Genomic DNA, 12893 nt, shown 5'->3' with positions numbered 1-12893 from the left:
ACGTGAACAATTAACTGGGACAATCTTCCGTCTTCGTACAGTTCGTGAACTTGTCTATTGCTTGCGGTTCTTTCATAAATCATACCGTAGATAAATGGTGAATATCGTTGATTGCAATTAGAGTATTCGCAACTCAATTCTGTCAGTTATGGTACACGAAATATGAACGGATAACGAAACAAAAAAAAAAAAAAAAAGGCGTGCAAAAACGCGTTCAACAATGTTGAAAGAGGAAAAACATTGTATGATATTTTATACGATTCAAAAGATCGATGTACTGATTATTTTTATTCAACGATCAATCCCCAAGCGTCATTGAATGAATTTATCATCTACTGTATGCATTCGTTTGCGTATGCCTAAGTTATGAGAAAATATCCCACAACTGTTTGTTAAAATGCAAATGATCTGCCTGTAATATCGATCCTTTCGCACACCACAATATTATACATAACGCGGAGACGTTTGTCGTCTGCAATGATCCACTGAACCGAGAAAATTCGCGTAATAAACTTGTTTGCTTGATTGGATTTAATGCGGGGTAAATTACGGTACCGTCATAACGTATCACCGTATCGTTCTATGTAAGTAACGTACAAGTGTTATTAAGTTTAGCTCTCCACTTTGTCGTCGTATGCCATTGTATAATGAGAAAAGAAAGGCACAATGACAGCAAAAAGAAAAGGGGCGAAGTAATGTGTTTCAAAAACAGATTGGCAAAAGTTAATTACACCGTCTTAATTGTACGCCGGCTTACTTTTCACTCTCATTCATCAGAGTCCAAAATATACTGTCAGTTATACGTATATAATAAAGTTTTGAAATGTCTGAATGACGTTGTCTTCTTCTTGCCAAATAACAGAAGATATGTTTATTGACGTAAAGATGAGCATTGTATTTACGGATATTTATTATCTTTACTCACCCTTGTTCGCCGCCCCAAATGATTGTATTTTCTTCCAACCCTTCCAGCCTTTTCGCCACAGCATTACAGCCTTTGCTTTTCGTTGTGAATTTCCGCCTCCAGATTCTGCAGACAGCTCCGGTGTACTTGTTCTCACATATCCACGACTAAGTGACCCCAGTCCAGATCTACACGTGTGAAAAATGATTAGTCTAAGTGTATACTCAAAAAGAATGCGTGAAAATGTGGGTTTCGAAGCATGTTGTTCAACGATTGTATGATTGAAAGTGAAGAAAAAACAGCAAACCGAGGAGGCATTCAACTGATTCGCACAAGGAGGTCATAAATTTAACACCTGGAAAGTAAATGACTAAAAATTGTATTCCTTGTGATCGCGAGAAATCATACGAGATAACTGAATTGATTGAAAATCGTTGTAAGTTTTGTTTACGATAAACGCCACTTGTTTCCAATTCGTAAAAATTTCCACCCTACAAAGTGATTTCCAATGATCTTCCCAGCGTTCTGATTAATTTCGTATCATTTCCTGTAATTCCACCTGATCCTGATCTGGAAATCGCCTGAAACGCTGGGAAATCATTGAAAATCATGAGTAAGATCAGAAGTTAATAAAAATGCCTTGTTACACCGTACAGTAACGAAAATCAAACGATTTTAAAGGTAAAAATCGCTCGAAACCAATGTCACTGATTCGTAAAGATTAATTTGACTTCCAATCGAATGGCCCAAGGCTCGCGTCAAGTTCACACACCGAAAAGCGGACTCGCGACAAGTTCGATCGACGAAAGGTCGGACGTATTAAGGTATGATAGCTGACCTGTAACTGGCGCTGGAACTGCCGCTAAAACCGCTGTCCAAATCACAGGCAACGGGTGATAGTAGCTCGTCGGTTGGACTTACGGGGGCAAGTAGCTCCTCCGTGGAAGTTCCTCTTTGACCTCGTTGACCTCTGTCGTTCTGGACCGGACAGTTAGACCCGGGGGGCATCAGCATCGCCTCGACGCTGAGGTTCAGCTCGCCGAGTACTCGCCGATGCCGCGACTGTACTCGCCTCACTTCTTCGGCCACCAATGATCTCCTCGATCCGTGAATCCCCCTTCGACATTGCCTACTGTCACGGAAAAGTCGAAAATTAAAGACCATGATACCTGCATCGGTGGTTCGTCTTCTTCCTACTTCGGGTGCTTGATTTTATAAGCTCCACGTAAGCTTCGGACTACGATGGGTACAATTGTAAGTCGATGTAAGGTTCGTGCTCGATGAAACTAAACATGCGGCTTAGGGCTGGCCGTAAGGGAGCCATCGAACTTTTCATTTTCACACTGCAGGTTCCAAGTTGACAGGAAAAAAAAAAAAAGATTGATATCCAATTCGAGTTTTGAACTACAAATTCAGAAACGTGATTAATAATTTGCAAAAAGACTGCAGGTTACCGTATTACACGAAAATATGACGAACTACTATAATGTAATGTAATGTAATCCACCGTTACAAATTTTGCATATCTGAATTTGGATTTGTTTTGGGTGACGCAAAAAACCTTCGCCTACTAATTTCTACCAAAATCCAGATATTTTTGAATTTTTTTCCCACCATATTGGATTTGCCACTTTGGATTTCGCAAATCTATTACTTCAGATTCGTGATCAGCCGTTCAACAAACCTTTGTGGACCGATTTTCATGAAAATCAAAATGTTTTTAGTTTTCTTTCAGCATATTGAATACGTTAAATTTAAAGTTTGCAAATCTGACTTTAGATTCATGATCGACGATACAAAAAACCTTACGGTATAAATTTTCATTCGAATCTATTCACCCATTTTCAAAATATCACCGTTTTTGTTTTATATTTTCGCATTCTGTTATTGAAATGATTCAAAAAGCACTGAACCGATCAAAGCCAAATTCTAATCAGTTATAAGTTTGAAAAAATCGCGTCGATTGAGATCAAACTCATTGAAATCTGGCAACTCGATCCCGAGATATCGTCGGACGAAAAAAAAATGATCTACAAATTGAAAAACCGAATTACAGGTTTTATAATTTTCAACGACAAAAAGACAGTCCAACTATCAATTTGTGATCAAATTATAAATTTTTCGATAAAATCGAGTCAGTTTTGCTTTACAAAAGAAAAAAAAAAAGTAGCTTGATCATTTCTACCGCACATATTATCATAAATTTCTAATATGGATCAATAAACTGAAACGGTGTAATCATTTTTATGTCTTCCAAATGTAGATTTCCAAACATGTAATACTCGAGAAGTACGGACATTTTAATACTACAAGTAACTGATACACGTCACACGTATCAAGATAAAAGTAAAAAAAAAAAAAAAAAAATCTTAAGTAAAGTATTGAGTAAGTATTATGCATACAAAATACAACCTACATCCACGATCAATCAAAAGGTTCAACTAATTGTTCGTTCAAGTGACAAAACGTCGAGTGGTATATAATTTGAGAGGCCCTGAAGTAAGTTTGTGGAGTGCAGGGAAAATTTTAGATAAAGCGAGATAAAGCTTTGAATCCCTGTAGAGATATTTTTTCCACGATTCTTAACCCGCGTATAAATTAATCCGGGGAATATTTATTGGTTGTACCTGCCCGGCCCGTATAACCTTAAACCTGTTTAGAGATTCCCTGCGAGAGCAGAAGCTTCGGTAGTTTCAGGCCATTCCTACTTGCAGCGAGAGGCAGTAAACCCCTTGTATCAATAAATACCCATGTGAATTCAATAAAACCCTCGCACCCCAGTAATTTTCAAGAGAAGCATGAAAATAAAACACAACAACGACGAAAACGTAGACAAAACCTTTTCTCGGACACATCGTCCGTAAAGAGATTGTAACGAACTGACTTCGGTAACGTTATCGTAACGAAACTTTGGTGAAAAAAAAAAATCACTATTTTCTTAATATTACAATGATTTTTTAGGAACTATGATTTCAAAATATGACTGTGTTTTGTTTTGTAACGGTTTAATGAATTTCAGACATTTCAACAATCGCGAAATAACGCTTTTTCCTCATCAGCACGAATCGCTACGATAACGTTACTAGCTTCAACATGATTCGAAGGCTATTAGAATTTTCAAATAAGGAAAAAAAACCATGTGTGCACACTGTACTAATTTGTAAGTCAGTCTTCGCGGTAGCGATTAAGATAGCAATTAGGCTGAGAGAATTCGAAACTTTTTCAATTTCAAGTATGCACCTTATATATGCTCTGGTAGCAGATTGGTTTTATACCTGTGTACGTATGCATGTACGCGCACACAGTCTAAGGTCAACGACGACTACCGCATGTAACTTAACACGTGGATTTGATTACGACAATTATTTACACACGTGTGGTCAGACTCGTCTGCGCCTTATAAATTTTCATTCAAGGTATGTAAAAATCGTCAAACGAAGTGAGCGGCCCCCTGTTTTATTTTCTTTCCATCGGTCCATTAGAAACGCGCGGGGGACAGAGAAAAGGATTAAAAAGATAAAAGAAGAGAAGAAAAAACAACAACAACGACAACAAAACGCTCACAGTCAATCCGTTCATATCTTTGGAATTTGTAGAATTTTGACCTCAACCTTCAGACCGCCGACCGCCCGGCACACCCGGTATGCATTCGACTAGCGATATATACATTCAGTGTTTATATATATATATTTATATATATACATATATACATATACACAGTCAGAGAACTTGCAACGAATGCCGAAGAACGACGCGGTGGAAGCCGCAGAATTCGACCACCCATGGAGGTTTTTTTTCGGCTATAGTCATGCTGTATACTGTAGTATTTATACATGAATGTAAGACGGATAAGTTGCGCGTGTGTATTGTGCATGATATACGAAGCTATTATTTGTTAAATTTCGTTGATGAAAATGTGGTTTTAGGTATTGGAGTAATTTCGGCTGGTCGTTTCGTTTGTTGTAAACTTGAGGTACAAATTACGGAGAAACTATCTACGTACTTCTGATACGAATTTTTCTGCACGTATCTGTTCTTAAAAATTGTATATCGCTACGAAATATAGCATACTAGTCGGAAGAAAGGGTCCAATGATTAACAGGTTAAAATTAACGAAATAAGTTGTTGTTATCAATAATAAAATTATAATACGACATCGCATTGGTGTGAATAAAACTAAGGTGAACAATAATTGCAATATTGAATAATTACGAATGAATTACAGTAATAAGTAACATCGATCTGTGATCGTAGAGTGGGTGGGATTAGAAATGTAGAAACATCGAAAACTGGAAGCGTCAAAGTATAGATTTTGTAAAAAGGCACCTAAACATACCGGGTGGAATTAAAACATGTAAAAATTTTAAATGTAGAAAGGACAAAATATAAGAAACTAAACTATGGAATGACCGACACGGATAAGAAAATAGCAAGCCGAAACACATAGAAATTTCAGAAATTTTGGTTATTTACACATTTTCTTTTCACATTTTAACCCGGATCCAATGATGTTAAATAATTAAACCTTGTTTGATCCACTTTCAGAATTTCAGAATTTCGATGTTCCAGATTTGAAAGTTTTCGCAATTTTGGAACCATGACTTCTCGAAGTTATACCCTATCGACATTTTGAGCGTCGGTTTTCGGACCATTCGCAACTTTGATGCTTCGTCAAAGTCGGATTTCTTTGCTTCAAGTTTTGCCATGAAAAAAAAATGTGGAATTTGGTGCTGTTGGAACTTTTCAAATTCGGAATTTCAACCCCGCCGCATAAAACTGAACTGCATTTTTCTATTTCTAAAAAGTTTAACACATTCGGCTGCTAATTCTGGCCGCCAGTTTCAGCTTCATGAGCTGCTCTCGCCTTCGTCTCTGCACTACACCTTTAATTAAAATAATAGTCTATCTTGAGGAAATTCTATCTCTCTCTCTCTCTCTCTTTCCTCTGTACAATACCCATGTGCCACCTATGTATACACTAATGCATCAATGCATACGCATACACACGCAGAGAGAAATAGCGTTCTCCTTTATACTTTTGACGTTACCTCTAACAGCTACTGACCACCAGGACGCACGTTCAACTTGTCGGTTCCGAGGCTCTTATACTGCTCCTTCACCCTTGTAACACAACCTGCACGGTTACGGCTTGCGCTCTGCTCACGAAGCAACTTATTATTTAGTCTAGATCAGTGTTTCTCAATACATCAGGTGTATGCATACACGACTTCGGTGCTGGTACCAAGTACTCCAAGTATAAACGTCCACATCGGAATGCCCGACATGTAATAAAACAATGTAAACCTTGTCGCCGACGATGTCCCATCAGTTGTACCAAATGATACAGTATCGCAGTTCAACTATCGCACGGTCTTTGAAAATCTTTTACAATACATTTTTCATTGGAGAAATTTTATCCATTATTCGACTGTCCGTAATCGCGTCTTGGAATTTTTCAAACAACAGTGCGATTTTTTATTATCCTTCTGTATATCCGTTCAAATTCAACTCTGCTATTTTTTACTCTTCTTTTTTATTTTTTTTTCAATTCACGCACCTGATCTATTCACCTAGGCTGCGTACCAAGGATGAAAAAGTTACGTTTTGTGCACGTCATCGATCGAGTTTCGCAAATATAGTTCATATTCAGGGACACATAAGCCGGGACAATGTCTTGAAAGTTGAAAATCAACCGCGCATGCGCGAGTTTTATCGGCTGGCCATCCCGAGTTTCAGCTGTCAAACTCTGTTTCTGCCGGCGATGTAGTTGATACGAATTTTCGAGGTTAGAATCGCAAATAATTGAGGTGCTGACCCGGAAAGGTTTGGGAAGCATTTGTTATTGGGTCGGAAAGTTGATTCTTCAAAGAATGGTCGGAATTTAATGCTCATGCTCTTTGAAAATTCAAACGTACACATTTTGTTTACGTTGGCCGCCTGCATCGCATGCAAAAATGAGACCAATGAGATTGAATTATTTGGCGCATGCGCGGTTGATTTTCAAGATTCAAGAGATTGTCCCGATATAAGGTGTGTGATAAAGCTACGAATAGGAAATAGGCGAGCAATCCAAGCGCATCTCGCACGGAAAAAAACCTCCGCTTGGGTGTAAATTCGTAATCCCAACTCATAGATGATGCTAATTTCCCATAAGAAGAAAGTTAGGGGTACGAATTTACACGCAATTTGGGTTTTTTTCCGTGAGGGATACCCAGCCAACTATTATACGAAATGCGATGATGACGTACGAGCGTTGAGTTGAGATAATATTGAATCAAATTCTCCAATTAAAAAATTGTTTTTTTTTTTTTAATTTGTCAACACCTTTTCAATTTTTTATCTGTAACTTTCTCGCAATCGATTCGCGACGATAGTTATATAATTCAGAACTTCCAAGCCAATGAAGATACTTAGAGAGATACTTGCACCGTCTTGCTGTAAGTTTTTCAAATTTTCGTATAATTGCAGGTGTAATTGCCTGTAATTTCGTCAGTTTTGAAAATAAAGAATAAAAATAAAAAAAGAAATACGGGTAGTTGTTATATAAGTATCTGAGAGTACTACCAGGTATCCAATTAGAATGAAATTGGGAATGTGCCGATTGAATACTTTCGATATTTTTCTTTCTACCTCAATTTTCCAAATATTGAAGCTAAAGTAAGCAGCCAAATCACGATTTTCTGCCATACGACGCTTGTCTTTGTTAGTGCATTTTTAGTTAGTTACATGATAATTAGTCCGTTGATACTCAATGCTATTGTATGATTCGTCTCTTCGTTGATGATCCTACTAACGAACTCAATTCCAAAATCAGATTGAATTAGGATTTGCATTTAAAAGAAAAAAAGCTCCCACCTTTATACGTGCATAAGGCAGAGAAACAAAGAATAATCGAGACCTATTTTTTCTTATTTATCAGAAAAAATCAAGAAATTAATAAAAGAAGATGTAAATATATTCAAACGATTTTCCTTTTCTCTGCTCAAAATGTGTGAAATATTTTTGCTTCTCAGCGAAGACCATCGCTACCATCGTATAACGTAATAACATCAGAATATTTTTCGAGTATCATTGTATTTCGCCAAAATGACCATTTTCAATCGCGACTTCTTCCTCTGCCTTTTTATACAAACGAGGGACGAGTACACTTGGCCTCAGTGATTCTGAGGCGACTAATTTTTCCAACGAGTCGATTCCGTTGGCAATGCAGAATCAGCGGGCAGCGCCACCACCGGTCGATCGCAAAAGCAGCTCAATCTATGTAAACATAACCTAATCTATGAACGTCGAATTTTGTGTTTTTGGGTTAGATTCTACGGTCATGATTTATCTTAGAACGTAATACGCCCACCACACATCCGTAAGGGAAACGCAGCTGTGTCACCCTATCCGTTATGACCGCCGAATTTTGTATTTTTAGGTTAGATTTGTGATGGTAGGAATGAAATCACAATCGTACCCGTAAGTCACGACGCTCGGGTCTATTCCCACCTCTAGGGAGAGTGGACTGAAAGAGAAACTGACTATAAACAGTTCGGCGTGAGGCTTGATATTGTATTGACAACGTCTGTTGATTCCAACGATTAAATACCCAAGTTTTATATTTACTCTGTGTTTCAGTTTCATTTAAATTACGTTCTGCCAAATAAACGGTCACGGGTTATATTGCGTTCACAAAGATTGAGCCGGTTTCGCAGCCGGCCGAGGGTGGCGCTTCGGTCTGATTCAGTACTGCCAACGTAACGGACTCTTCGAGAAGAAGACAAGCCGTCTCACTGCGGCCAAAGTGCACACAGCTCGTACGGATACACGACAGTGTCTCTCACCTTATCTCCGATATTTCCTCGTAGATATTTTCCTCCGTACCGTAACGAGTGACGTAAGTGTGCCGTCTGATTGATTCCTGGGCGTTTGTTTGTGCCGGTTGTTGCTGCAGAGAGGCATGACGAACCTGGGGGTACTGGGCGTGGGAATGATGATGAAAGACCGATGGATGCAGCCGACTAGGTCCAGGCTCGTAATAGGCGTAGGCATAATCCTGCGCCGAGGCGACGACCGTCTGACTAGAGTGCCGGGGCGTCGAGGATGACGTCGGCGAAGAGGGAATGACGCTATTTGGCGGCGGCGGCGGCGTTGCCGCGTTCCTCGAGGGCGGTGGATAAGGCGGCGGTGGCGGGAACTCCAGGTTGGCTCTCCGAGGGATGGAACCTCCTGGAGCCAGACCTGGTCCACCCGCACCGAGGGAGGAGGCCATTGTTCATCCTTCGCTTGCTGCCACCTTCTTCTTCCTGTTCGCTCCCCGCCTATTTCGCATCTTTTTCACACCACATCCTGGTGCTGAAAAACCAACGAGAACATTGTTATATTTATATATTTATAAATTTATACTCCGTACACCGTTTGCGTAATAAAAATTCGTGATAAACAGCAGAAAAAACATCGCCAGGAATATTATTTGCGCATGTGATACGTAATAGTTAAGTTGATCTGAGCGAAATTCGAATTACGCAAGCTGGGATATCAACAATTTGAATCAGATTGAAGTTGGTCACGTTACTTGTTAGTGTAACGATGCGTGTGTAAAAAATCCTGAAAAACCTAACAAAGTAAAATATAGTCATATTTTGATAATCTAATTTCATCGGTGAAGTTGGCAACAACGCATTAGGAAATATATCAGTATTATGCATCTTTACAAGGATTCATTTGAAGGAATTAAATTTTCAAGATATGCGCGCAAGTTTTACATCGTTGATATGGGTTTGATAAATTTCAAAACAACGCTGTAGTTGCAAAATAAAGATTTTTATCAAACGTATTATTCGTTGTAATTGCGTTATTGCTTCCAGTCTCATGATTTTTTTCACCATGCTGGAAAAAGGTTACTTCGTGATCTTGGAATTGTTTGAAAAATTCGGTAAACCGTAATAAAAAAAACAAAAACATACTCATATTTTGAAGTCTTCGTTCCTTCAAAGTTATTGTAAAAATAAGAAAATAGTGATTTTTTCTCCATTATTTCGTTACGATAACGTCGCTAACTTTGATCTCATATTTTTTCTCAACGTATCACAACTGTATCATTACTAACTACACCCTCGTCTATTTGAAAATAATACAAATTTACTGTTTTTTATTTTAGTCCGATTCCATTATTTTTGAGCTGATTTTACTCATCGACCAGACCGAAATCCCAAAAATTGTTTGATAGCCATTACATATTTTCCCCAACTTTAGGTTATGTATTAAATTCGTAAAAGCAACGATGATCTTCCCATAAAATAATGAGAAAAACATACGCAACAAAGTGATTAAAAATGCTGGAACTTTTTTGATTATCGAGCAGCCGCCGACTGCGTACGCAAGGTACGATACATTGGATCGATGGTTTCGGATATCGAGCGGATTAAGTGAACCGAATTAATAAGACAAGGTTTATGGCGACACATTAAGGGTATTTCGATTAATGTTTTTCTAACAACCGGCTCTACAGCTGATGCGTTCTTCTTTTTCTGAGAAACCCAGCGATGCGTGTTGTACACCCTATACCATTATACCACGTAATATTACGCCCAAGAGACATCCGTAAGGCGAACGAAGATGTGTCACCGGGCTGAAGTTGGTAACGTTAACGTATGGAAACGTTGAACCATAAAATTACTATTTTGCGCCCTTACAATAATAGTTGAATTTATGATATATGAGTTTCATGATAAGTTGAAAAATCAAACTGACGAAACGTCAAAGTTTCGAATGGTCCGAAACCCGACGTTCAAAGTTCCGAAGGGACGAAGATGGGAAAACTTTTTAATCTGAAATTTCACCACTTTGATCTTTCTTTGTTTTGGATTTTTCATATTTTCACGTTCGGAATTCTGGTCATTCTGATTTTCTGCCCCCCCCCCCCCCCCCCCCCACCCCAATGAGTAAACTACGCTGTTTATGTTTTAATTATCGGAATTTTATTCCATCGAAACTTTACTTTTACAGAATTTCGCTCTATCGGAACTTCACTTCTCGGAACTTTGCTCTATGGCCTTGAATTTTCGGAACTTTGATGTATCGTCAAAGCTTGATTTCTTTACTTCAAAGTTTCGCCACCAAGTAATTTGGAATTAGGCGTTTTCGGAACTTTGCGAATTTGGAACTTCAACCCCGCCCCGATTATGCGTGGTTATTATGTATGTACAGTATATTACACAGATTATAAATAAAGCACGATAAATCTGAGAGAATTATCGTACGCGCAATTTTTTACCGCGCTGATTGTCTATTGTTGTTGGTGTATTTTTTTGTTATCGGTTTTACGTAAAAACTCACCGTTTAAAAATTATTAAACATGATTGAGAAATTGGGAAAACATGAAAAGAAATTTTTACACCTGCGGTAATTCCATCATGTGTGAAAAATACCGTATGAAATAAAATTAAAAAAAAAATGTAATCCCAGCTCTCTTGAATCGTTGATAATGCGGTAGTATAAACGACGACAACGGCTAAAGGCATTAGGACAGGAGCGTTAATCGCACGATGACGTCAGAGTAATTAACAGCTCCGAAGAAGGAAAGCAGCGTGTGAATTTAGTTCATTCAACCGCGTGTCCAGAGCGCGCGTTTTCTCGTATTAGAGACAGTTGTGAGAAATGAATAACATTCAATTACGTTATATATGTTACGAGACGAGTTACACTATACGTGTAACGTACAAATTGTAATTACGATTCAACTGGTAAAAATTTGACAGTATGTTTAATACGTCGGTTTGAAACTTGGTCTCTGTTTTCATCACTCAAGTTATCTCAATTTGAATATCGTAACAATGCCACTTCTCACCTTTTTCAAGATAATAATTCTCTTTATTTTTATTTTTTTTTAAGCACCTCAAAAATGTCTGATTTATACAAATGAGTGTTGAAAGAATTTGAAAATTTTGAAATAATCTTAAATACATTCGCGTCTTCGATAAATATTCTAAGATTTGATTGAAATTTCAATTAAATTGCACTCTAGCTTTTATCGTATTTTCTGAAAATTGTATTTAAAAACAATTTTTCCTCATTTATGATTTTAAGATGTTTGATATCAATTTTTTTAAATAAAATTTGTTCCACTTGACAAAGAATTTACAAAAAAAAAAGGATTTTATCACATAGGGGACGGTCTCCGTTAAGGCGGCCACTTTTTTCTTTATCCTCTTGGATGTGTTTCATAATTGAATATCCAGTAATACTACTTAAAGGTATTCTCTGTGAATTATTACTAATTTTTCAATTTACGCGTTTCGAAAAAAAAAAAAAAAAATTTTTTTTGTCACTCGTACATCCCGGAAGATTGAAGTCGGACTAAAAAAAAATTCAATAGAAAAAAGTTTTGTTTTTAAACGAACTAGTCAATGCAATACATGTTATATTTTTTATGGCATAAGAAAGGCTATTAAACGAGAAAAAAACGGAAATTATTTGTTTTCTTCCAACACGACACCTTTGATTTCTCTGTAAATTTTACATGGTATTTGGCAGTGCATTGGGAACGTATAAAAAAAATTATCATCGCGGAATTCGAATTCTTGGCGAGTAGAAAAAATATTTTGTTGATAAAAGTTGAATTAAGGTACATCGAGTTCCTCTTTTTCCACAAACTATTTAATGCTATAATCGTCAATAACGTGACGTAAATGAATCAATTCAACATAGTTTTAAAATTTACAGTAAATTCCAACAAAGTAAAGCATAAATCATATTTCGGAAACCCAAATGTTTCAAGATATAATTTTACAGTTGCCCAAAGAAGCACAGAAAAAAAAGGCAAAATCAACGCAAAGGTCAAGTCTCGAAGAATACCTGCGATTTTTTTCCAACCAAAAATGTCGCACCGGTGTTCAGAATAACAACAACAATAACTTTTCACCTAGAGATGCGATAAAAGGCGCGACAGCGTGTGACAAAAAAATTTCATCACCCGAGCTTATTTCGAGCGTTGTACAATACACAA

The 12893-nt window shown here is 37.6% G+C and overlaps 1 protein-coding gene across 2 annotated transcripts in view; it reads right to left on the bottom strand.

The window, feature by feature from the left end:
• Positions 1-12893, bottom strand: part of LOC124183482 (rho guanine nucleotide exchange factor 10) — a 60363-nt gene that overhangs the window by 38720 nt on the left and 8750 nt on the right. The window contains exons 2-4 of one of the 2 annotated variants that reach the window (XM_046572032.1): positions 8731-9241; positions 1743-2036; positions 926-1092 (exon numbers count right to left, since the gene is read on the bottom strand). In XM_046572032.1, coding sequence (XP_046427988.1) covers positions 926-1092; positions 1743-2036; positions 8731-9158 — 889 coding nt within the window. In that variant the 5' untranslated portion in view covers positions 9159-9241. The remainder of the gene's footprint in view (positions 1-925; positions 1093-1742; positions 2037-8730; positions 9242-12893) is intronic. The other variant, XM_046572033.1, reaches the window with a different exon arrangement.

This window comes from Neodiprion fabricii, chromosome 5 (assembly GCF_021155785.1).
Source record: "Neodiprion fabricii isolate iyNeoFabr1 chromosome 5, iyNeoFabr1.1, whole genome shotgun sequence".
NCBI lineage: Eukaryota > Metazoa > Arthropoda > Insecta > Hymenoptera > Diprionidae > Neodiprion > Neodiprion fabricii.
This window is presented reverse-complemented; position numbering and strand designations above follow the sequence as displayed.